Here is a 27397-nt window from a genome sequence, read left to right as displayed (position 1 = left end):
CATTAGGCTCATTCTTTACTGTATCTATCTTATGCGAGCTATTAGAGGTAGAGGAAGCATAAAGAAAAATGTTGAACTTGTATTACAGGACCCCGGAGATGACGGGCAGGAGCGCCGGAGACAGGTGGGCAGGGAAAGTAAGGAAGGGCCGGAGAAAGCGGAGGAGGAGAGAAGGGCGCAGGGCAGGGGGAGGACATAAATCACAGTACAGTAACTGTCACTACCCATGAACCATCTGCATTTTTGATTTCCTCTGGGTGGCTTACAGAGCGAGTGAGATAAAGGGAGAGAAACAAAAAAGAGTGGGTTGAATAGAAATGGGGAGGAGGACGAAGAGGGCAAAGTGAAAAAAAAAAAGAGAAGGTAGTGAGTCACTGCGGAGCAAAACCGTGTCATAGAAGTTCATGAAATTTGCTGAAATTCTGAGCCTCAGGTTATCTTGGGGTCATATATAGTGCAAATATTATGCTTCTTTAATGATTAAAGGGACATTATGTAGTTTTGGAAAATAAAATACAATTTATTTTATATTTCATATAAACATAAATTACATAATAATATAAACTCAGAAATATTTATTTTTTCCATTACTGAATATACAAGCTCTTCGTAGAGGAAAATAAGGTTCCCAGAACACTGTTTGAAGCCAGAAAGGTGGCGGGGTCCGCCAAATATAAACAAAGTAGTATGAATGTTAAAAAACAGACATCACACAGCATATTCAAATGCAGGTTGAGAAGTAGTATGCTTGACATGTTATTCAGCATGCAATGGTTCCTTGATGGTTTATATTGTACTGTTTGTCTTCCTAACCTCTGTTGTCTCACCTCCTCAGCACAGATGAACCTCCCTTTGCTCCACTTCTTAATCGTGACCTGCAGCAGGTTGAGCACCAGAGCTGAGGTGACTGATTGCACCTCAGGACACAAACATGAAGCTAAACTAAGCTGCTGCAGCATCCACCATGCTCAAAAATAGTAACTATCACTCTTTTTGTAATTATCCCTCCCCCCTGTTCTGTCTCCCTCTCTGATAAGGGGATTGTGGGTATTTTTCCTCAAGGGGGATGAGCTGTTTTTGCTCCTTGTCGTTCCAACTTAAAAGCTTTTTGTGAGCCAAGCTGAAAGCTCTGTAAACACAGATACAGATACGGATGCCTCACAGCGGAGACACAGTTGACCTGCTGTTCACCACGTTCATCTACAGTCTTCAGACAAGATTATAAATCTGTTTGTTGCCAATTGGCAAGAGAGTGAGTATAGTCCTCTGGGTGACCCTGGAAAATTAGAGGCTATGACGAGACACAAAGGCCTCCAGAGAAAACCACCCAGAGAGAAGACAGAGTACAAGTGTAGAGAATACTGCGAAAAACTCTTGACTTATTTATTTTTTCCAAAGAAGAATCACAGAGACTGATGCCAATAACTTGACCAAAGCCCTATAAAAATCCACCTCTAAATAAACTTGCATTAATGGTCAGTCACGTAACCTGGGGATATATTTACCTCTGCCAAAATGTTTGGTAAAGGGGGATTTTGTTAAGTTTAATCAAACTTAGATAATGTTCAAAAGAAACACAGATAACAGCTGGAAATAGAGGTGCTGCAGGTTATTCCAGTCCATGTCTCCCGACCGGTGAATGGTCTCATTTAGTATGATGGATGAGTTAATGAGAGACCTTCAGCTTCCGCACAGACTCATCTCACAGCAGGACAGGACAAGACAGGACAGGCACCATGGCCTCAAGTCTGATTCCTTGGTCGGACCTAAAGTCTGGACCGGCAGATTTGAACTGAAGCAAAGTTCAGAAACAAAACAGTCTTAACAAAATAATACTTTTTATTTTATCACACAGTCTTATGTTTAGGAATTTCGTTGATAGTTAAAGGTCAATAGTTGGACATTTGGGGGAATTTGCTTTCTTGCTGAAAGTTAGATGAGAAGATTGATACCACTTTCATGTCTGTTCATAAACATGAAGCTGGAGAAGATAGCTTAATCAGCTTAGCTTATCTTAGCATAAAAGACTGGAAACTCCGTCCAAAGGTAACAAAAAGTCACCTACCAGCTCCTCTGAGGCTCATCGATTAACACATGATAACCTGTTTGTTAAATACCTACAAAAAAAGCATAAAAATGCAAGTTGTCGTTGTACACAGGGTTTTGTCCTCATCTGTTTTAAGTCCTAATGCTAAGCTTAACTAATCTGCTCCTGGCTATAGCTTCATATTTGCCATTGAGATATGAGTCTTATTACTAGGAGAAATGCACACAGCCTGTAATCAGAAACTGTTTCTTCAAACAAGCTGTTAACCGAGCAGAGCTGAGGCGGAAACATGGTGGGCGGTGCCTGCTCAAGCCTGTGAGAGCTGACCATTCAGAGCAGACTGGGCTATTCCGTTGGGGGCCTTAAAGAGACAGGCACTAAAAACAGAGAGCCCAGACACGGGCTGAATAGAGGTGCTGCAGCAATGGGACAGTATGAGAAAAACAATGTGCTCACTGACCATTAAAGCATGTCAGCATTCTCTAGTAAAACCTAAAATCAAAGAATCAACCTGAAAATGAGCATGTGTGGCCTTTAAATTAGGCAAAACAAAGATTTTCAAAGACACAATTGCTTAAAGAAAATTCCAGTTAACTAAAACTTGAAACTGTGAGTTCATCCATGTCACTGATTCCCATCATTAAAAGCACTCACTCACACTCACTTTACATAACAGTGGTTTCATGGATGTACTTATCTATCCTGTTATCAAACAATCTTTTTTCTTGGACTGCCACGAGACTGACGAAAGACAAACCTAAAGATAAAGCTTCTCTCCACTGTCAAAGACTGAAATCCATGAGCCCTGGTTTACCACCATAAAACTGCCACTGTAATAAAGATGACTATTTAACAGGAATAATTTGTTTCACATTTAGCAGCTGTTCAAACTCCCAACGTCCTTTTCTCAATCGCTATAGTGACACAAAATCCAAATGTCACCGTCTGGTTTGGTCTCATTAGCGAACCAGAATGTATATCTGTATGTGACTTTCCTTTTAACCAAAATGTCATTTCCATCATTCATGTTCTCATCCTCCTCTGGAAGTTAGAGATTGTAAGGATTTCCAGACACGCACTGGTCAAGACAATCCTCCCTTGTTCTTTTCTGTACATGGACTCTCTGTCTATTATAATGGAGTAAACTCATGTGATTCAGCCACAGATTGCTGAAACATAGAGTAATGGATATAGAAACCGTTAAACAATGGAAAATACAAAACTATGCCTTCGAGATGAAGTGCTACCTCTGTAGCCAAGGAAATATTAATGCTTTTAATCAATATAAGGGGCAAGTTTACATACAAAACACATCTGCTGACGTCAAAAGTGCTGAGCTGTGAGGTTCAAGCGAGACAACTTTAAGTTCATTTGACTGTGTGTCATCCGAATCACACTGAACACATTAGGCCTGAACAGATGCACCCTGTTTTCAATGCACCACACATGTAACATAAACGCACAGGCAGTGAAAGCACTACTTTGTTCATCAGCAATATAAGTGCTATAATGTGTGTATGTGAGTGAGAGATAAGCAGAGAATGACGGCTGTGTGTGTTAACTTGTGCAAGTGCCTCCTGCCCTCAGAAAACAACATGTCACTCTGCCAATTGTGAGCCCAAAAAACACACTCCTCCTCGTCACTCTTCCTCAGTGAAATCCCATTATGCGCGCCCAATGAACTAAGCCTCCCTTTGGTAAACAAGTTGAAAACATTTTGACTGAATCGTTTTGAAAACGCTTGTAAATCCGTGTGAAAAGACGGCCAATGTTGAAAGTGTTGAAGTACAAAAAAGTGGCCGAGGCGGGAGCTGGATCGACACCATCTGCTTGGCACAGACTCTGGCCACCCCAGTGTAACCTCTCCGCCCACAAGTCCAAGATGACATAACTTAATTATTACTGATGTCATCAAAGTATTACAATTATTGACATATTTAGAACGTGTTCATATATATATATTTGTTTTATTACATTTATTGCAGAAAAAAGTTGCTGTGTACCAGATTCAGTTACTAGATTCTTTCAAACAACATTTAAATAAACACTACTTGATTTCATACATAACACACACATCCTATAAACTACATTTGTGCACAAATGATATCAACAGTGAGGTTGTACAAAGACAGAGAAAAGAGTACAGCTTCTGTAAACACCTGAGAACAGATTAAAGCAGGAAACTGTGACACTGGCGTTACACAAATTAAAAGCTACCTTCTGGAGTTTTTTGTAAACAAACAACAATTGTGTTTACATTCATTTTTTGCCATCATGTCATATGATATAGAATATTTTAAATTCAGCATTGTTTACATCGACAATTTCTATCTTTATTTCCTGCCTTTTGTTGGTACATGTCCACACACATCCTTGTGTGCAATACAAACATTGGCTGTGTCGGAAATCACTCACTACCCACTGTATAGAGGACTATGTTGTGAGTTCGCCATTTTGTAGCGTTGTCCAAATGTACAGTGAGATTTATTATCTTCCCATGCATTGTGAAAAGTAGTGTACAACCGGTGGTCACTAACCGAGCATTATATACCATCATGCATTGCGCTGGAGGGGGAAAAAATGACCTGAGCGGTGTCCAAAATTGTTTTTATATTTGACCCATGAGCTCGCTATACTGTCCTCTATACAGAACTCCCTAGGTAGTCAGTAGAGAGTAATGAATGACTGGGTGCCCTCAGATGCAACCATTGTTCACTGTTCCATAGCGCTACTGGTGGTCCAACAACTCCCTGGAGTTTAAAGTGCTAATCTGTCTCTGTTTTTGCCTGAAAAGTCGTACTTAAAGTCGTACTTGTAACTTAAAGATATCATGTGGAATATGTATCCCATCTAAACACCTTTGTTATTTTTATGAGTCGTGTATTTACATCATCCCAAATCTTTCTAACAATGTTCAAGATAAATCCGTAATTTAATTCAAGGTAACGATGCATTTCATTTGGTCCCCTGTCGCTATAATTTCCTGGGAAAACATTAGATGATACACCAGAGAGTGAGGAAGGAAGTCGGTGATCGTGAATACACATAGTTGAATAACATTTTTAATATATTTTCTCGATTGTGAACATTTCTGCCAGAGTCACGTCAGATAGCTCTTCATGGTAACCTAACGGCAGAAATGACATCTTGTGTGTAGAATGTAGTTTTAACATTTTCAGATTTTTTATTAAAAATAGAAATCTTTTTTTCTACACATTTACAATCTTAAATGTCTAATGCTGTTTTCTCAGTTTGATGTAGGGTAATTTACAGTAACAGGTTTAGAAATGACTTCTGAACATCATTACACACGCTGAAAATCTTATTGACCCCCATAGTTCCTCTCTGAGCACAGCTGATGCATGTTCAAATGTCTGATTTTACTCTAATCCACCAGAAAAGGCTGCACTGAACCGTGTCTCACTCTGCCTAAAGCAACTTCTAATGCACTTAAAAGATTTCACTTTTATCATGTGTCATATTGGATGTAGGGAAGGTCTTTGCATCCTACAATGGTCTAAAATGCAGCTTCTGAGACTGTTTCATGCTGATAAAATATTTTGAACAGCTGGTTGTGCTGCTCGTGATGGTCAAGGGTTTCTAACCCGAGGCAGAACATAAATAATTATTGCAGTTAAGCAAACCAGATTTGTTCTCATCAGAGTCAGAAGAAAACTCTAAACAAACACTTAGGGTTCAAGTTTGATGTATAACTAAATTTTAGTGAAGTTTATTCTTAGGTTTGATATCGCCTTCTTCTCCAGCAGCAGAGCAGGACCTGCTTAGCTCAGGCTGTCACAAGCTTCAAATTACAGATTGAACACAGTGATGTTGGAAAATGAAGCCTAATGTCAGCAATAAAGGAGGATTTTGTTCCCTTCTCAAAATGATAAACATCAAATCCAAACCATGACAGTGTTGAAATAATGCCCTTTGAAAGACGAGGTCACAAGCAGGTCTGAGTCTGTGTGTGTGTGTGTGTGTGTGTGTGTGTGTGTGTGTTGTTAATGGTATGGTCTGATGCTTTAATTCAATTTAGGTGGCGATGCAGGAAGCCAATGGACTGAGAGCCATTACAGAGCAATCCAAACACTGAGTCCTTTCATACTGGAGACAGTGAGATCACTCTGATACACTGAAACTATACGAGACTTACACAGCAACATGGCTTGTACACGGTCATAACCAGAGTTATGTTACATGAAATTAATGCTACTCAAACACAAATGACACAACTTGACATAAAAAAAAAATGTATTCATGCTTTTCCTGTCACCTCTTCTACATATAATATGAAAGCACTTTCCTTTCTTTAACCAAAAGCTGCATTAATTGATATTTCTGACCACTTTGAGGCAGCGGAAAAAACAACACTGACGTATTAACACTTAATCAAGTTGTTGTTGATGATAGCAAAGAGAGTTTCTGGCGACCTGATGAGTTGTTAACCCATTAGTTTCTAACTTTTTCTGCACTGATCGGCTTATCTGAACAGCCAATCAGAGTGATGTCTCTCACTGATGGCCAATTCTACATGCTGAATGGGCCAAAAAGCCTCCGACAAGTGGCCGTCCAGTGCCAACGGTGTGGGACACACCAAACTGACTAGAGTCACGGACACTCACTGGCTGCAATGACAATGCCTGATAACCGACTGTCGGCCTGGTGTGTAGGAGCCTTACATGCACAAGTAATTTGATCCATTGTTCAGATAAAATTGTTGACTAGTGCAGCCTAATTCAGCACAGCATTGAAATGGAAAATTGAGCAGATAAGCGGAGTGATGGATTACTGCCTCCAGGTAATACTCTTTTTTTTTTTTTAATGAGTAATAAGCCCAACACGTTTTTTAACCATGGCTGAAATAACAAGATTTCCTTCCAGTGGCAGCTCAAGTTAAATTTGGGTCAAGATAACACATATGTAGCAAACAAATACACTCCACATACACTTACTAAGCAGCTGTGGATCATTTAGAGGTAATAATCCTTACTTTAAGAGTGCTCTGGTTATGCCATCATCCGATGGCTACAAAAATTCCCATGCTACATTTAGGAACAGAGAATGCAGACTAGCCACAATTGCATGCTGACAAAAATGTCCGTTCATGATGAATAAGACGTTAAAAGTTCCTTCTGCTGGAGGGCATGAGAGGACAGGACGGAGGAAGAAGGTTCCAAAAACACAACACTTTGTGACACTCTGGTGCAAGAGGCCAGAACATGATGTTACAGGTGAAATATTGATGATGACAATTAAAACAGGCAGGCCAAGGCAGGCAGTGCTGCTATTAATGATTTGAGAGGTTAATGTCACAGGATGGAGGAGAGGAGTGATGAGTGACAGGGGTTTAAGAAGGCTGAGGGCTCTTTACTTACACTGTAAGACTTAGATGTAAATTTACAGTAAAATCTCAACAGTATTATGCTGTATTAATGCCTTACAGTATCATACTGTAAACTGCAAGGCAATCTGGGAAAAAAAGAACATGATTACAGCACTTTAAGAGAGTACCATTATTTACAGGAATTTACTGTAATTTTACTGTAAACAGCTGAGCATCTTGGGAAGGTGAAAAAGTGTGGGAGCTCATTTAAAAATTAACTGACGAGACAGGAGCTTTTTATTTTCTGGCAAACGTTGTTTTTGCAGCTTGTAGCAGTCGAAATGTTTGACTTGCTATTTTTTTTGGTTGGGCTGATTTTCCTCATGACTGATTGCAGGAGATTCAGAGCACCTGTGCACAGGTGGGGAGACTGACTCCTGATTCGAGGAGTGGAAGCAGCTTTGGGCATTTCCCTCACAGCCAATCATGATGTGACGACACCCTGTTTGAAAGGCTTAAAAGAGGTGGGAAATGGCACACCAGTGGCTCGCACCCTCATACTGAATCTGCCCCTGGCCCATGCTAGATCGCTCCCTGAATTACCAAGAACCTCATTCCCCTTAGATCGCCAGCCAGAACTCTGGTCTATTTGGGCCCTATTTTGTTTCTGGGCTGCCCACATCTTTAGTGAGGAAACTTTTTTTGGGGAACACTTTGCTGGCGAAGCTGCTGCCAGTAAATTACTGTAAGTTTACAGTGAAAAGTTTTACAGTGTATAAGCTTAAAGGTGCACTATGTAGTTTTGGGGAAGAAGTTTTAATCAGAAGAGAAAGATCTTCATTGATTGATTTTTTTTATACATAAACAAACTTTATTTTATGACTGAATAAACTGAATAAACAAACTGACCTTAAAGGACAAGACAATTCCATACTGTTTTACTTTGCTTATATTTGGCGGACCCTGCCACCTTTTCTAGCTTCAAACAGTGTTGTGGGACCTTATTTTCCTCTGAGAACAGCTTTTTTATTCAGTTATGGAAAAAAAAGTCAGAGTTTGTAATATAACCTCATTTTAAAATATAGTAACCCTTTAAAGGTGCAATATGTAAGAATTTGAGTTTAAACCATTCAAAAAAAACAATAAAATTATCAACAGAAAGTTGGCACACTTAACAACTAGCCCCAGCCACCAGCTGCATGGCAGCTCACTAGCTAATGGTAGGTATGGTTAGCAGCAGTTAGTCATTATTGTGGTGATATACTTCCCCCCTATTGTGTTTTAAGTATGAACTCAATAGATGACAATTCTTACATACTGTAACAGAGAATTACAAAGTTGTAGATGGAAAAGAAAGGAAAAACAAGAAAGAAAGAAGATAGAGGTTGGTGAAAGAAGAACTCAGTCTTCCTACTTTTTTTGTCTCTAAAACTAAAAGGAGAATTGAGGTTACATACTGTAAAGATGTATCTGTGTGAGCAGGTGTTGCTTGCTTGCATGAAAAGCAGAGGAGAGCAGTGAGATGCGCAGCAGCAGAACATGAAAGATCAGGCGAAGAGTCATCTCCTCTTTATCCAACTGTGTGTTGCCTAAGCTCTCTGTGGGGAGTCAGTGGCACACAGTAAATGGGATCTTCAAAGGAGAACCAAGAAGAGAGCGTCTTAGCCCCGCTTACAGAAATCAAAAGGCTTAGGCGAGCCTTACCCTGCAGGATAATGGAATATGGAATATCACACCCCGCACAAGACAGCCATAATGAAAATTGCAGGGAAATCTGCTGGCAGCCTTGTTCTCGAATTATACACGTTCCTCTCGTCTTCTCTCACCATTATATTCTCTCGGCTAAAGTCACCTTCCTTGCGTTCTGCCTTTCTAATTCTGTCATCAGTTTTCACTTTACTTCACCTCTCAATCCGTCATCGTCCCTTAAGTCACAATTTTTCCATTTTTCACAGTCTAAGGCGTGCAGTCAGAGTGAATCTTACTGGATGTAGATGCAAATATCTCCTCTTTGGAATGCTGGAAGATGAATAACCAGCCAACAATCCAAGGTCAACAAGATAACAGCATAAAGGAGAGGAAGAGAGGGGAGCGTGAAGGAGTGAGACGATGCTAAAAGGCAGATAAGGTGTGTGATTTCAACAAGATGTCTGAATATTTGAGTTGCAGGCTTACAGTGACACTAGTTTATTAAATGGTTCATTTTAGACACACTGAGTCAGTCTATCCAGTGATGAAAGCCAGCTGAGGTTCTCCCTGCAGAGTATGACAAGGTAATATGAAACATCTGGAGAAGCATCAGCTGCATCGCATGAGTTCATAAAACCTCAAAAGAGAATGAAAGGATGACAGCGCAAACAGAGTCTGTGTGTCCGTGTGTGTGTGCAGTTTGTGTGTGTCCTGCTCCCTCTGCATCACTGACCACCTGTGGACGCAGTATAGCGAGTTCATAGTGAGCTAATCTGCTGCTCACACCACCACATGAATAAGCATCTTTGTGACTTTGGAGCTCAGCTGGCCACATCTCAAGTCTGCACACCAGATTGTGTCCTTTAACTTAAAAGGGTCAAAAAGCGTGGGACAGAATTGTTCCTATAAAATGCTGTTAAAATAAATTGCTTTGAGTTATCAAGTAGTCTGCTTACTGTGTTTATGTTGGGTCTTTTCTTACATGCCAACATATGGGGGAAACTATGGAAATCCAATTGTTGTCTGCTTTCACCTAGGTACCTGAGGCTGGTGCTGTGTGCACACTGAAATCATGACAGGTGGAAGAAAAGTCATTTTCTCTCAACGAGGAACAAAGTCTCCTCAACACTAATGGTACAACCTTATGTAGTCTACTCAAACAACGAGAAACAGGCTGCTAGTGATGGAGATGGAACGAATACACAGGGGGAAAGCACCTGTGGTCCATTATCAGTCCACTTGACGCTCTCATCAAGTGGACTGATAATGTCCGGTCACGTGAAGCCCCCTTCAGTGGGCCCTCTGTGAGAGGAAAGCTGTACTGTGTATTTACTGTAAGTCAGTAAATAGCGAAGCTGTATCTTTCATTACTGCATAATCATGTAATAAATATACAAATGTCAATTAGATGGTAATCTGCATGAGAAATAAAGAAAGAGAAAGACATTAGGTTATAATAACTATCTGCTTACAGTGATCAATCTGACTCGGACAGACGTGATTGGTTGCTGTACTTGAATTAGTAAGTTGATAGTGTGACTGAGCCAGTTGCAACAATATTTCTAAGGTGTTTTTTTTTTTTTTAACTGTATTTGAAACGTGTTCCTTGACAGTGTCACATTACTTAACATACACAAATTATATTGGTTTAAATAAATAAGTTACAATACAAAGACACAAGACAGGTTGTACAAACTGTCACATTCACCTCAATTAAATGTTTAGTGTGTTCACTTTGCTACATAATAGAAGACTATCTTTCTAAATTAATGTCCCTCAGCAGCTGCAGTCTAAAGGTTTTCCATAACATTCACAGCAAGTCAAGTGTTTAGGTCAATTGGTCCGAGGTAGGTGGGTGAGACTTAATTAATACATTTTAGTTTAAACATTTTAATGCATCTACTTTCATCTTTGTAGAAGCCAATAAGACAATTTTCCCCGTTTCTATTTCATATTTAATGTAATAGTAAATTGATAGTATTGAGTAATGATGATGATAATAATGAAAATAATCGTTAGTTACAACCTGAATATTGACTCTTTTTCAATTATTTCTGGGTTTCAGGATCGCACCACAGGTCACCTCGATGGACGTTGAGCTCACAGACTGTCTGAGTTTCAAGAGGAGAAACTACAGGTATGCATTCTCCCAAGTTGATTACTTACATCTAGACAGTTATTTCTTGCATGACAAGTTTTCTGAAGTTTTCTGTTTAAATATGAAAATCAGGCTATCTAATATAAATATTCACTAACTTGCATAAATGCCCAGAGCAGAAATCTGAACGGAAATAGACACTGAAAAAAGACATATGGATTCCATATGTCTTTTTTCAGTGTCTATTTCCGTTCAGATTTCTGAAAAAGAACACACCTTTGACTGACCTTGACCAAAAATACAGAAAAGTCAAGTCACTCTATGTGTGACATCCAGTCGTTTCCCAGTCTGTTAAGTGTTGTGTCCTCCATTATAAACAACCTCTCAGGTGTTGTGAAGGACACAGGCGGGGTTTCTGATTTGGAACACGGCCACGACCACAGACATGACACATATTTTGGGAGCACAGAGTGAGGATCTTGTCACGGAGTTCATCTCCTGCATGTTTCATCAGCCTGCTACACACACAGAAGAAGCTGTGTTACTGCAGCACAGATACACCATGACTGTGTGTGGTTGCTGCCTATTCTGTGGATGTTAGCTATGGTTTACTGGTATATAAATAAAGTCAGCAACTCGCATCAATACAGCTGCACATAACCTCATGTGCAATTACAATTCTATGTAATACAATGCTCTCTTTCCTTCTTTCTCTAAATCTGGCTTCGTTTTTGGGCATTGTGTAGCAAAGTCAGCTACAATCACCTCATAAAACCAAAAATCCGCCTCGTTTCATGAAAGCTCGGAGAAGGTTGTGTGTTTGTGTGGTGGACGGGTGCCCATGCGTAAGGAAATTGGCTGGAATGTAGGAATGCATTCACACCCCGAGTGTCTGAATAAACTCCCCATGAATGAGGCGGTGAACACGAGACAACGCAAGACGACAATCACACACCCACATAGACGTCGACCACCCTGAGAGAAAACCAGATCAAGACCTGTTCGTACACACATGTTCATTATCTACAACGAGAGAACCTTTTTTTTGTACAAGCACCCACACACACAAACACTATCCTGATGTTTTGACAAGACAGGATCCTCGACTGCCCTGTCTGGTTTACTCACAGCTAATGCATACCTCCACACCATTAAGACACAAGGTTCACTAGGGTCAGCTGTTACCACGGAAACCAGTAGCATCAGGGACCGATTTCAACCGTATTGGTTGAAACAAAAGATGCGCTGACGGCTGAATTGAACTATCGAGGCAATTATAAATTAACTTTTTTTTTCTCCAAAATAGAGGTTACAATATGAAATAGATTAATTTCTCCCATCTGAAAGTGTAACTGCAACGGAAACAACAACCCTGCAAGCAAAATGGAAGTCTGTGAAGAATCAATTCGTCTTGGTCTGATTGTTATTGCTGTTTGGTTCCAGCTAATGTCGGTAATTTTTCATGATGTCTAAAGCAACAAGCAGTTAAATGCATTTGGTAATATTCTAATGCACCAACTCCAACTAATGGACATAAACCATCACTGCTGTTAGACGGAAGAGGCAACACCGATCTATGGCAGGTTTGTGGTGGACAAATCACTCCATTAGTATCCGTTCATCACAAGTCTTTGCACTAGTGTTTATCACTAATGTCCTTACAGGTATCGGCTTGAAGCAAACAAGGGACATATTGTATCAAACCTTGCCACACTGACTAAGTCTTTTGGATCTGGTACATTATTGTCTGCCGAGAAGAAGTTGGACGGAAACCAGAAAACTGATATGAGTCAAAATGAAACTCAACCAGCTTATATTTATCTATCAGTTTCAATTGTGCCTTAGTGTTAGTGACTCAGGTGACAGTCTTTGCCAAGGTAATTGAGAATCCACCAAAACAAGAGTAAAAATGAAAGAGAAAGAAACATCAGTGTCAGTTATAAACTGTTTATCAGAGCAAAATAACAGTACAGGCTAAAACAATTATAAATTCAAACTGCAAAGGTCCAGGTGTCTGTTATTAAAGCAGCAATCATGTATGCTTGGTCTAGTGTTGTCATGATACTGTAATTAACTTCAGTACAATAATTTAATACTATATGTTGGATGTCAAGCATTGAGGTTGTGTTACGCATAACATCATCTAAGAAGAGTGGTAGGAGGTGGGTCAATGTGGCCACTGCAGTGGTGTGTGTGTGAGAGAGAGACAAAGTGTAGCTAATATGAGTGTATCGATACCGTGTTAAATGAGTTTTGAGAAAGCTTCAAATATTCAGACTAGAAATGCTTCATTTTGGTCAATTAGTGCTGCAGAACAAGCTCTAAACACAACACTGACATATTATTTACATTATTACCTTAAAGATGCCATATGTGAGAATTAGAAAGCTGTCTAATTCATAATAAGGGAGCAGCATATCACCAGAGTTACCACTGACTGCTGCCAACTGTAGCCGCTGTTAGCAAGTTAGCTCGGTTAGCCATGCATCTAGCGGTCTGAACTGGGAGCTCAGAGCACCACTTGAGTGTTTTGGTGCCTATACCTACTCTTGAATGAAATATCTCGCTGCTAAATGTTCCACCCTGTTCACCAGCTAGTTACTACATTTGTGTGTCTTCTGTTTAGTGCTGGGAAGGTAGTGTAAAGTGGGATTTTCTGAGAAAAAAAAAAAAAAAGAAATACGTCAAAAAGTTCTGTAGAATTGATGGGAACTGCAAAGTCCAGTGATAAGTCCCTGGGTCCGTCTTGAGCGACCCCATTCATATTACACATAATAAATGGATCCAAGTATTATGGCAGCTTTATGGCTAGAGTTAGTACATGCGACCCTGTGTCCTGTCAATAATTAGCCTACTTAAGAGGCAGAAAAGAGATGGGATGGCATGATGTAAGACATACAGGGAGGGGCAAAAATAGTCCTGGGTCACAACAAAAAACATGAAACAGAAAGCAACACCTGAGAAACAGAAAAAGTCAACAATCTCAGCGGCACAATCGGACAATCTGTCCTTGTCAGTGTGAGCCGCCGTTAAACCTGTTTGTCTGGTGCTTTTTGTTGCTTCGGGGACTGTTAACAGAGACAATGATCAGCGTGGGACAGGCTCAGCTCTGTTTTCCACTGCAGGTCGAGTGGTAGGGCAATAACCACTTACACAGAGTCATAAAATAATACCCACTCTTAGCCCCAGGATCAGACACACACACACATTCTCTGTGGCGCTGAAATGCAGGGAGGTTTGGGGGTTTGGGTCATCTGTCAGCAGGAAACAAATCACAGGGAGAAAAAAAAACAGAAAATAAACACTCTTGCCCACACACAACCCTCTTCTGCTCACTTGTGCAATAAGCAGGAAGCCTTGAAGCTGACTAAGGTGAAGTCAGCATGGGAATATTGTCAGAGTGCATCTAAAAAGCTTACTGTGGGAACTAATTCACATGCATGACCACACAGCAATTAAGTCACTTTGCTTCTCAAACTGCTCACATTCAAGTCCGATTTTACAAATACAGATAAAATGCTGCTTTTCCATCAGTTAGCTTTCACATTTATGACGACCAATACCTATGGATCCACTCCAGATACTGTGTTCCCCCTTACCTGTCTTCAGTTTATCCGGACGTCCAAACAGCCAGGAGCCTTTAGGTTTTTCCCTGCTGGGGCTTAGAGATGAGTGAGGAGAGAAGTTGCTCTCTGTCTGGACCTTCTTTTTCTTCTGGATGCTGTTCCCCATTTTGGGGCAGTCCTGGAGCCCCTAAAGGGGATCTATCATCTCGTCGTCCTGAAACGTTACATCTGTATTCCTTTTCTCGAGACCTTCATACAGTCCTTCGCTCTCCAGCATGGAAACACACCCTGAGTCAAAGTCAATACCGCGCTCCTGAATCCCTGTGGTCAAACAATTCCACACACACACACACACACACACACACACTGCAGGATAGAGTGTGTGAGTGCTAAAGAACCACTGACACCATTCCTACAACACTCCAGTTCTCGTGCTATCACACACACACAGATCCAGCAACACAAACACTCAAATCAATCCTATTCTCCAAGACGCTGACACACTTCCAGTCCTGTTCATCCAGCTGCTGTAGCATCGGCAGCATCCAGCACTGACAAGCTCACTACCAAGTGTGTGTGTGTGTGTGTGTGTGAATGTGTGTGTGTGAAGTGCCCCTCCCACTCTGTGACTGTGTGATTGCTGAGCTCCCGAGCCGAGCGTTCACACAGCTGAGCATTTTCAGTGTCGGAGAGGGCTGAAAACACAAGCACACACGTACACACACACACACACACACTTATCTCCGTCATATAGATGACTGAATGATTCACACGCCTTTCTCTCGTGGTTAATGGCACTCTTCAGTTGTGTACATCCTCGCAATTTCCTCTTGTAGCGAGCAGTGATCAGTTGTCTTTATTCCAAGCCATTATAAGCCCAGCTGACAGATCCTGTCAACACAATGTGGTGATGGAGAAAACACAGACTCCTACAAGAGTCACACACACACACACACACACACACACACACACACACACACACACACACACACACACACACACACACACACACACACACACACACACACACACACACACAGAACAGAGCAGTATGTCAGTGGTGTTTATGTGTAGGAATGAGTAACTAAAAGAGAGAATAAAAACAGATAAAAACGGGAACGAGTGGGAACTAAAAACGGCATAGAGATGCTCAATAATTCAAGTGATCTTCACAGGTGCAGCTGTCTGGCACGTTTTGAAATTCCAAACAACAAACACACACACACACACACACACACACATGCACGTATGAGCTGACGTGTGCATAGAAAAACTAAAAAAGAGCAGGATATACACCAGTCAACCGGTGACACTGATCAAAGCTTGTTTGGTGATGAGAACATCCCAGCTATGCTTCGAGGAAACACAGATGCTGAACCAGAAGGGTGAGTTACAGAAACAGTCATGATGGGGGATTCCAGAGAAGCAGCGGCGCTTTTCACAATGTGAAATGATATTCAACAAATGTGAACAAAGACAACGCCCAACCTTTACTGTAAACTCATCCGCTACCTCATTCCCTGTGTTCTGTTTCTTGCCTCCTATTTCCTTTTAAAAAAACAACTTTAACAGCGTTGAACAGTCCCTAACAGTGACGACTTGGCAGGGTGTGTCCCACAATGATGATGTCACAACTTTTGCTGTCACTTAATGCTGGTGACATTACTCCTAGAGATTGCGGATCGATAGCAGCCCTCCAGATCGAGGTCAGAGAGAGACCGAAGAAGAAGAGAAATGCCATGAACACACTGGAACTGAGATTCCTTGTAGGAACCAAATGGAGGAAGAGGAAGAGAATGTGATGATGAAACCACACACTCCTCTTCATGGTCACCCTGCTCACGTTTCTTCCCATCTCTCCACCCCCCACCACTCACATGTGTAGAGAATTGCTGGAAGATAAAAAGCTTCCAATAAAAAGGAGATTTACTGACTGTGGGAGTCGCGGCGGAAAAATTTACTATCCCTCGTTTTTCTAGGAGAGGAATCAATTTGGTGTCTGAAGAGCAGGAGGACTTAAAGGGAATTTCCAAATAGGAGTACATGTGCATAAATGTATCTGCATGATAGAAAGAGAAATGATGGATGTGAGAGTATGAAATCACTCACGTTTCCCGATGGAGAGTGTAAAATGATCTGCAATAAAGCGCTCACAGAGAGATGCTGCCTCTTAATGCAGCCCCAGCAGAACCACACCCAGTACATTTGTGCTGGTGGAGTACTCCGTGCTCCCTATCTCATCTGTCATAGAGCCATAAGAGTGCACTTGGAAAGTGTGTGTGTGTGTGTGTGTGTGTGTGTATGCTCTGTACCCCGACTTCACCTACGAGCTGCAATACAGCGTGCAAACATGCCCCAGATACATTTAAATAGAGTGTGATCAAAGTGTGCGTCATTGTCAGGAGAGATTTTAGGATTTGACAGCTGTGTGCAACTCAAAGGAGAGCGCAGCGAGCGGGTCTGTGTGCATGTGTGTGTGTGCACGTACGCATGCGTACATTAAAGGACATTTGTGTAGAGGAATGCCGTCGTCAGGGGATAGTTGTAAGGGAGAGTGGTTGTCAGGGTGACCATCACCAGGGCCTCGAGACAGGATTAGAGGATCCACCTTTCTAAAGGTCTGAGACTAGTGGCATGAATTCAGACAACAAAAAATGAAATGGTGTCAGTCATTACAGATTGGGCTATTTGACACTGATGCCATCTTGTCTCCTTAGTGCAACTCTTTACAGTTTAATTCCCACATTCAATGCATCTGCTGGCATCAGCCCAGCACTACCATCTTGTGGCAAGGCCCTGCTACCACAATAAAAACCCTGAGGGCATACGGTACAGTGACATTGATGCAAAGAACTCAAAACCATGCCCAGTCAGTAACATCCAGACATGCAACAGTTGCAGACATGAGCCATGTTTTCACAGCATAGTACGACTTGGCTTAATTTGACACGCTTCAGGTACTTCTTTTGATTTCGTTTTTTCACTGCAGCTGGTTCTCGCTCAACATAGGCGAGATTCTTTAGCTGATCTTTAAAGCGACGCTGTGTAAAACTGCCGCAACATCCTCTTCCATGCCACAAGCAAACGGAAACAATGGAGGATATCCTATCCTTACGAGATGACACCTACTGGCATGAAAAGCAGATGCAGATGTGGAGATGCCAATATGCGCCATCTACAGGCAGGGAAAGTAATGACTGGTACGGTATCACACTGATCTAAATAGAACTGTGAGTCTTCCAAGTTACAGTATCGTGTGTTGATATGACTTGTCTCAAATATATTTAGAAATTAAGAAATTTTTTAAATATTATCCATGTATGTTGACGAAGTTCTCTCGAATACCTGAACTGTAGACTTTTTTTCTCCAGACAATTCTCAGATAAACTTCATGAGAAGTGCTTGTCGTATGCTCGCAGTGCTTCAGAAAGCCGGCATCAGTTACAGGTGATCTGTGTCCAAAAATGTCCCTAATTTTCCGAAACCTACAATCTAACAGTCACACCTGCTTCATGCAGTGATTGGACAGGTGTGTGTGGAGGTATGCGGGAACTTGCAGGTGGAGCCAGCGGGAGAAACACTACTGCAGAAATCCAATGGGCCACAGGAAGACAACATGGAAGTGAGAAACTTTCTCTGATGTATGCACCAGCCAAGCAATTCTCATTTGACTGGATAGGTGTCATTTTTTGGTTCAGTATCTAGTTCTATTACAAATCTATGGCCATTATTCCCATATTTAGACAATGACATGCAGCTTTTCACCCCTCTTTTGAGTGCTTTCACTCAAATCAGAATGCTTTCTGCTTTTCGACATGGTTGGACAACACACGGCATGTACTAGTTCTTTTCTAACATAACCCAACCCCTTTCTTGTCTGATGGTCATGTGGCTGAAAAACGCTTATAAAAAAATATGTAAAGGAGTTACAGAAAAAAATATGAATCAACAAAACTATACTGTATTTTATAATTTCACATCCGATGGACATCAGTGTGAAACAATTTATTTTCTTTATTAAATGTAAAACCTCATCAATATGCACTTAACTATCAACAGCAGCTATTAAAAAAATAGACACGTACATCTGCAGGTCCAAATACTGATCTGTTCTTGTAGAAAATATGTGGCCTGCTAAAAATAAATATGTGAGTTAGAGCCTGTGAGGCCAAGAGTCTAGTCACATATGATACATCACAGTGTTGCATTCCAGTTTAAATTAAACATATTAAGCCTAATAAGATAAAGTGGTCAATGTTCCAAGAGCTCAACCCATCAGAACATATATGGTCCCAAGTGTCACTTGTGGACTGACTGAATTCCTCAGTTGCTGTGTCATCGTCTGGTCTATTCTTCTCTTCACAGAGAAAAAAGTCAGACAGAGAGAGCATGCAGCTGGATCAGGTAAACACTGTTCAACAGGTGTATCTATTACAGCAAGTTACGTAACAGGAGCCACACACACGGTCTTGAGGCTAAATCAGTTGTATATCCATCTGTTTATGGACTCCCACTCCCTCAGTCCCGCGCTGATTTGTTCCAGCTGCTTCCCCGCCACATCAAACACACTCCATGTCCTACAAAACAACCCATCAGCTCTTATTCCATAAACAATACCTCTGGAGGAAAGCACTGCATGTTGATCACAAGTAATTTTAGTATCCCCCTTTCTTCGTATTTTACATATAAGTGTATGATGTGTTATACACATGGGTTGAGTATGTGTGCATGGTTCCCTAAAGACATATGGTAAAAATATCATTAAAAAACACTATAATAAAATGCACTATTATCTACAGTGAAGAAGACCAAACACATTATCATAACGGATGAAAAGGAGAAACAAACATGTTTCCATATCGGACTGATTTTTCATTAAGATCTACAATGTGTTTTGAACATGTGAATAGTGTGGGTTGTGAGTAGAGTTGACTGAGTACTCAGGTGAAACAAGTACTTTCAGGTAATATACTTTTTAATGTCAAAATCGGTGCTTGTTTAATCCAAGTTTCAGGGCTCCAGGGTTCAACTGTTTTGGTCGCACATGCACTCAAAAATCTGTCAAATTCGACAAAACATTGTCATTGGTTGCACAAAATGTAGCCTGTAACAATATTTTTTTAAACAAACACCAATTGGTGATGTAGACACATTTTAGCCTATAAACTCATTTTCTGTAGATTGTTCCACATAATGCATTAAGAAATTAAATTAAAATGAGTTACTGTTACCTAAATAGAAAAGTTAGGCACACCAGCGCAACCAGTGTAAAACATTTTCTGAAGCCCAGAGTTTATAAAAATATAAATATCATATCAATAAATGAACAGATTCTGGTTCAGAGACCAGCCGTTCATCCTTAGTTGTGACCTCAATTCTTATGATGCTTTCTCTTTCATCTCCAACTGCTCATTATTCTCCCCCTCTGCTTCTCTACTGTATGTCCTCACATTAAACGTGACCTGAAAGACGATTCAAGTTTCCCTCCGACATCACAGTCTCACAGTATTGCTGCCACAGCGAAGTGCTCCTCACAATGCCGTTGTCTGGGAGACGTTTACCTCACCTGCGTGGCTTTAGGTCTGCGGTGATGGATGAGGGTTGAAGGTATCTGCTTACCCAGGTAAAATTACCGGGCTCATCAAAGTGTGTGTGTGTGTGTGTGTGTATGTGTGTGTGTGTGTGTGTGTGTGTGTGAGAGAGAGCGGTGAGTGATGTTCGCAGGGAACATTGTGCGGTGGCATTAAACTTTCACACTCCTCCCTCTCTGCCGCATGCCTTTCTTTACCCTCCATTCGCTGCCTTCATCCTGTCAAACTGTATTAAAGCAGCCCTGAGTTGTGGCCTGTAATAGAGCTAAGGCTGTATACAACGTTCTCCATGTAATGAGATGTTCACTCTTCAATTACTCTGCTGGGTCTGTAATCTACAGTATAGTTTGTGAATCTACACACCCTGACTGTTTTTTCTGATGTGGCAGCCACACACAAGCACACAAGCACACACACAAACAAATCCACGCACATAGAGAAACTGAAGCAAAGAATGGGATCCATTACAAATGAGGGCACTATAAAAAGTGTTCTCACAGGGATACGTACACACACATGACTTCACAGATGCAGCAAACAATGACTACACACATGGACGCACATGTGGAATCCCAGGGATTGTGCAAAATTACCTCACCGCTCAATCAGCCAGCAGCTGAAGATGGGCTGTGCTGGACAAAGCAGGTAGTTGCGGGGGCTCTATACGCCCTTGTGTGTGTGTGTGTGTGTGTGTGTGTGTGTGGAGGTGATGTAATGAGTGTTGGCGCTGGGTTGGCGCCGCCCTAAGCTCGGCAATATGCTGCTGACACACAAACACAGAGATACCCTCTGATACAGGGTAGCACTCGGTCACACACCCTCTCAGCAGACGTCAACACACACGACTTTAAACACACACTGATTGCACAATAATAAGCAGTGAAGACCAACACACACCCACAGCAGCACTGAAAAGACGGTATTAAGCAATCTGAGAAGCAAATCAAAAACAGTAATATGCAGTGATGAATAGGCAAAAAAGACAGAAAAATCTGAGCGAACGATACACAACACACGGTGTGTGTGTGTGTGTGTGTGTGTGTGTGTGTGTGTGTGCTGAGAAGTCGCTCTAATTAAAAAAGCATTGAGAGAGTGTTCCCTAAGAGTCCTCTCAAGGCTGAAAGGGCCTTTGTGATTCGTTGTAATCTCTCCTCTCCATCGCATAACTCTAGGCCCAATCTGGCATCCAGGCTGCCATGCACGCACACATGCACTCTAACAGACCTTGACACACACACACCAACCACCCTGATGCACAGCTCCCAGGAATTCAGCACATCAAAGAGTGTTTTTCTTTTTTTATTTTTTTTTATTAGAGGAATCTCTGTAAAATATAGCCGCCAGTCAGCGCTGGACTGCAGAGATCACGGATGAGCAGATCTGAGCCAGTCATGCAGGGATGGCAGCCAAAGTAAACGCACCAATGAAGAAATATTATAACAAGAGCTACATGTCATTGCTACAGAAACAAGAAGGTGCACAGGTTTGCTACAGGACAGGGGCGTAATGGTACGTGTATTTCTCCTCAACTGTTCTGTACAGGACATTCGGTTTGGTATGCGACTGCCTCGCTTCGGTACATCCTGTGACCCAAACAGTTACTGTCAAAATAGCCTATGACTGAGTTCTTGCTCACATAGAACACTTAGAGCAGAAAATCTAAAGCTCATGTTTTACAAGTTATGTTTGGGAAGTGGACCAGTTGTTTTCTGTCACCTGCGGCATGCTAGGTGACAAAGCCTGGTTAACCAGGTGAGCCAAGCGCATGAAGTGTCAATGCCTCCAGATGGCAGAGGTGGCAAAAGTCCACACATTCTTTACTCAAGTCGAAGTACAGATAAAAAAAAAAAAACCTTTGGTAAAAGTTGAAGTACTGATTCAACTTCTTCAATAAATTAAAAGTAATAAAGTACAGTAAATGTACTCAAAGTATAAAGGTAAAAAGTATCCCTCTTAAGGACATTTCTGTGCAGAGCTAACTGAATCTTACGCCATAATAATATAAATATTAATATGGTAGAATCAGTAGGATTTGTCCTATCTGTTCGTAAATGCACCAGAAAGATAGTTGATTGTTGAGTCTCATTCCCAGGATATCCAATACTGACATTTTGGGTTGGTAAAGCGTCCTGACCACAGCAATTGAAAAAATAAGAAAATCCAGGCACAGGGCTGTAGGGTCTCTGCAGATACAAGACAATAACACCCCTTTTCTCTGCATTTGAGTCTCCCTCTCTGTCTGTTTCCGTCTTCTTACGTCTTGTTATGACTTTAATGTCAGACTCATCTTGCTACGTTTGCTGTGCCTGATATGCGCTGAGGGGTTGAAATCAGTCTTGTGATGTTGGGAAGGCGGCGTGCAAATGATGCAAAATCAAAATAATCGATAATTCCCCTCAAATGCATTCAAAAAATGGAAATGTGAGGAGTAGAAAGTACAGATATTTGTGTTAAAATGTAAACGTAAAAGATTAAATGTAAAAATTTGTCAGCAAAATAAATACTCAAGTAAGTACAGATACCTGAAAAATTTACTTAAGTACAGTAACAAAGTGTTTGTACTTTGTTAGGTCCCACCTCAATAAACAATGTTGATGACCAAATATATTGCGATAAAATATGCTACAAAAATACATCAAAACATGCATAAAACATGAAATGGCACTAAAACACACTGGAAAACCTACAATTTTTGTAAAAACAAATACTTTTGTTGCATCACAGGGAACGTAATTTTCCTGTCCTTCTTTAGTTTGGAATCCAATCAATTTCCATCACTGCTGCAGACTTTGTAGAACATAAGATGTTAAATGAGCAAAGGCAAAGCGTCGTCTGAATATTTTGCGTCGTGTGGGAATTTTTGAGGTCACTATTTTGTGCAGAATGAATGAATGTCAGATGAAATTAGGGAACTAAACAGAAATTAGTGATTTCAGATTTACGGACCCGATTCCCCTTGTGTTTAATGCACTCACTGATTCAGAAAATGTTGCTGAAAATATCAACTGCAGCTGAAAGATAATGACACTAGTGTCAAGATGTGAGAGATAGTAAAGGTCACCGCTTAAGCTTATATCAAATTTTGCTTTGAAAATGGGGAACATGTCAAAATATAAATAAATAATATACAATAATACTTTAAGAACCAAACCAGCATAGTCATGAAGACCAGGGACTATGTGGATGTGTGTGAGTGAGTACAGGTACAGTATGTGTCTGGTGTGTGCGTCTGTGTCTGACAGTGTTCTTTGTACAGACTTTGCTTTGTCTCATCAGGTTGGTTAAGTCACCCAGCAGGTTTAGGAAGAATGAACTGCAGCAAGAGGAAAATAATAATAATAATTTACTGCTGGGAAAACAGCCTTCCCTCCTAATCATTGTAGGAGACAAAGTGCCAAAGAAAACAAGACGATCCGAACCCAACATCTTCACACATACAGGTGAGACAGAAAGCACCAGCTGCACCAATCTGCATAATTGTTTTGTTAGAATAAGATCAGACTACAGACCACCTGTGTTGACAGCAGGTTAACTTTGGCAAGATCCAGCCATGGCTGCACACTGTTATAGAGTGAGAATTAAAGGTCCAATGAGTAGAATTTAGGAGCATCAACTGGTCAAAATGGAACATCATCATCATCATTCCTAATTATGTTTTCAGTAGTGTATAATCACCTGAAAGTAAGAATCGCTGTATTAGGCTTGCCTATGGTGTTACAAAGTGTTCAGGCATACACCGATTACATTACTTGCCCATCGCCCCCACCATTATCATTAGAGACGCTGACAGCAGCAGCAGCAGCAGCAGCAGCAGCACAGGAGCAGTACAGGAGCAGTACAGGAGTCGTAGGATTTGTTGTCAAAGCAAAATGCAGAAGTGCCTATTTGGCAATACATCCAGTTTAAACTAAATGCAAATACTAAACCTGGTAATGTTAATGAGGGAAAATGAGTTGGTAACCTCACTGGGAAGTTGGAGGAACTTTTCTTGTCCACCTTTTCTCTCCAAAACAAAGCTTTAATCAATATTAAACACATCTGCAGTTTCATTAGGACCCACATCTGGTAAGTCACAATCAGTCAACAAACTAAAACAATATACTTGAACCCAAAATAAATCTAGGGTTATAACAAAGCTATTATCTTGCAAGAATGACAACCTAAAATGCTCTAAAACAATAAGGGAATACAGTGAATGAGCAAAAACCTCCGTCACACTACCTCTAGGTCACTTTTTAAATCTGTAACTCTGAGTTCATGATTATCTGCGATCTGTTTCTTGGACATGCTTGACAGTCATCCCCTTTTGTATTCAAATCAGTAAATCACTGAAACAAAATGCCAGAAAAATGTTTCCCACACATTCTTGCCATCAGCCTTTGACCACATCCTCTGCTGGGGAATTATTAGCCTTACTACTAGTTAATCTTTGGTTTCAAATGGAGTCACTGTCTGTTACCCATCCAGTATTCATAGTTCTCGATAGACCACACAAAACCACATCGTATGGCATAATAAGGTATCATGGAAGTCCCTTTTAGGTGGAACGAGCACAAAAACCACAAAAGACCAAAAAAGGTCTGAAAGACTGTGAATCTGGATTTCCAAGAGTTGTTGGATAGTTACTACAGTAACACACACACACACACAATGACAGAAGAGAAAGGGATGGCTTTAGCGGTGGAACAAAAACAGGAAATGGGGACTGTGGGTAATCTCTGTGCTGCCGACCAAGCAAACGCATCAGTAAACAGAAAGAGGGATTAGACCCGTGTGTCATTCTGCGTGTGGGTGTGTGCGTGTGTGTCACTGTTGCCAAGTTATAAATATGCAGACTGATGTTCTGACGATAACAAAATCCTGATTAACTTTCCATCTTAATGCAAAAGTCTGTATATTTCTTTGAAAGATCATGATCATACAGTGTGTGATCATGACAGACAGAATTATAGAGTAGAGCTGCCAAACAAGCAGAAGCATGGCTTCATAAATCTATCTGATCCTGAACTCAACTGACCCTTGACAAGGAATATCCACTCTGACAGAACCTCTATGCATTTCTTAGATAGAACCTTCTCTCATTGATAGCTGATTTTCTGAGGAGGATGTTTTCTTGATGATCCTTGTAATTTTACAAATGACCAAGCCTGCATTCGATGGTTTATTTGGCCACTTGGGGGCAGCACAACAAGCTGCAAACACAACACTGACAAAAGGTACAGTATATAACCTCATAAAGTTGTTCAGGTATAACATAATAGTTAACACTTCCAGCATCCAGCGGACACAGACGAAATAAGAATTCAGCTGGAGTTGTGTTTCTGACCGTCTGGATAATTTTAGCTCCTTTTTGCTTTTAGCTCTGTTTACGTATCCACAAACTCATGACTAACGTTCTAACTGCTAAATGCTCCACAGAGTTCCCCAGCTAGTTGTAACTTGGTCTGTCTGCTGTTTGGTGGTGGACACGTTGCTTACAGTGGGTTTATTATTTTTTTTTTTAGCTAAAATCAGCTGTGGTCAAAAATTGGGTTCATGAAAGGGCTGTTGTGATAGCTGCATTATCAACTGATCGTATATAGCTTATTAACTTTAGAGTGTATGTGTAGAGTGACCTTGATTTGGCTCAATTTCGCTCTTTACATGAGTGTTTATCTCCGTAAGAAAGTCACAAACATTTTAGCCCACATGATGCCACAATAACTAGCAGAGTTTTCCTTAACTTTTTACAATTTGATTGCAGCACCTAAGCGTTCTTTTTTCACTTTTTATCCAGTGTTTTGTTTATTTTATTTGTGTTTTACTTATTTAGGATATTTTAATATTTTTTTTCCACATTCCAATTCCAATGTTTGAATATTCAGAATTAAAAATGGTTTGATCTTTGAAAGGGTGTACTTGCACTGCTATGCTTTTATATTATCATTACAGCGATGCCAAAAAATGGTTTTATAATGACAATATTGTATACCAAAAAGGTAAAGTTGTGGGCAGACAATGACCTGAAAAACAATGAGCTGAAAGATGCTAAAATGGTCCATGAAGCTAAGTGAAACTGCAGAGTCGGGTGATAATTTCTATGGATTCATTACTATGGGCGACAGCTTTTACATTAAATGTAGTCACTTCATCCATTGTTAATGTAAAAATATGGATTAGTGCACAGATTAATAGTATAATTGTATTAGTTCAGATTAAGACTTAAAATATGCCTTTTTATGTTCATGAATACATACTACTATAGCAGTCTGTAGAATAAAACTACATGGATTAAATTTTGTGTTGAATTTTGTAAAAGAACAACTTTTTCTTCAAGTCAACTTTTAATGAGCCATTGACTGTCAAAAAACATAGAAAATCTACAAAAGCATTGATTTTGTCTATATATTTGTCATAAGTATCATTTTCAGTGATGTAGGAGTTAAAGCTTCTTCTATTGTCTTCTTCTCCCCATCATCACTGTGTAGAAGCATCAGCTGAACACCTCAAATTAAAAAAGGTTAAGTATAATGTCTTGACCCACTCACCTTTTGCAGGGTCATGGTTCTGAAGTCCTAGTTTGGCATCCGTCACACCACCACCAGCACGGTTCAGCCCGTTAGTGATGCACTTCTTCTTGCGGCTCCCCTTTAACCAGCTGAAGGCCTGTCCCAGGGAACTTCCTGGCTTCTTCTGCCCACGTTGAACCCTCGCCTCTCGGGCTAAGATCTCAGTGATGTCCTTGGGTACCAGGTCGCCTGTAGACCTCCTCCGGGACATAATGGAGGTCCTGGGAGCCAAGGCCCGGTACCTCCACCCGGATCAGTGTGTCTTCTGTTACAAGTCAGAGGATCTGAAATCTCCCTGCTCTCCAGGGTTGGATGAACCCCTCTGCCCCTCAGTGTCTCTGTTTTTTCTGTCAGTCACCACCTGGGACAACAATGAAACCAGCAGGATGGGAGAGAAAGAGGGCGAGATGGAAAGACAGAAAAATATGGTTAAAAATGGAAACCAGAGGGAGGACAGAGTGACATGAGAGGCAAGAACAAGATGAAGAAAAAAAGAGCAGATCCATTAAGTAGGGAGATTAACTGGAATAAG

General features: G+C 40.8%; 1 protein-coding gene across 1 annotated transcript in view; it reads right to left on the bottom strand.

Moving 5' to 3' along the window:
• Positions 1-27095, bottom strand: part of nhsl3 (NHS like 3) — a 44647-nt gene extending 17552 nt beyond the window's left edge. Inside the window, exon 1 of the mRNA XM_073462858.1 lies at positions 26845-27095. Coding sequence (XP_073318959.1) covers positions 26845-27076 — 232 coding nt within the window. The 5' untranslated portion in view covers positions 27077-27095. The remainder of the gene's footprint in view (positions 1-26844) is intronic.
• Between the last annotated feature and the right edge of the window lie 302 nt (positions 27096-27397).

This window comes from Pagrus major, chromosome 3 (genome assembly GCF_040436345.1).
Source record: "Pagrus major chromosome 3, Pma_NU_1.0".
NCBI lineage: Eukaryota > Metazoa > Chordata > Actinopteri > Spariformes > Sparidae > Pagrus > Pagrus major.
Note: the sequence above shows the minus strand (reverse complement) of the source record. Positions and strands in the feature narration are given on the sequence as shown.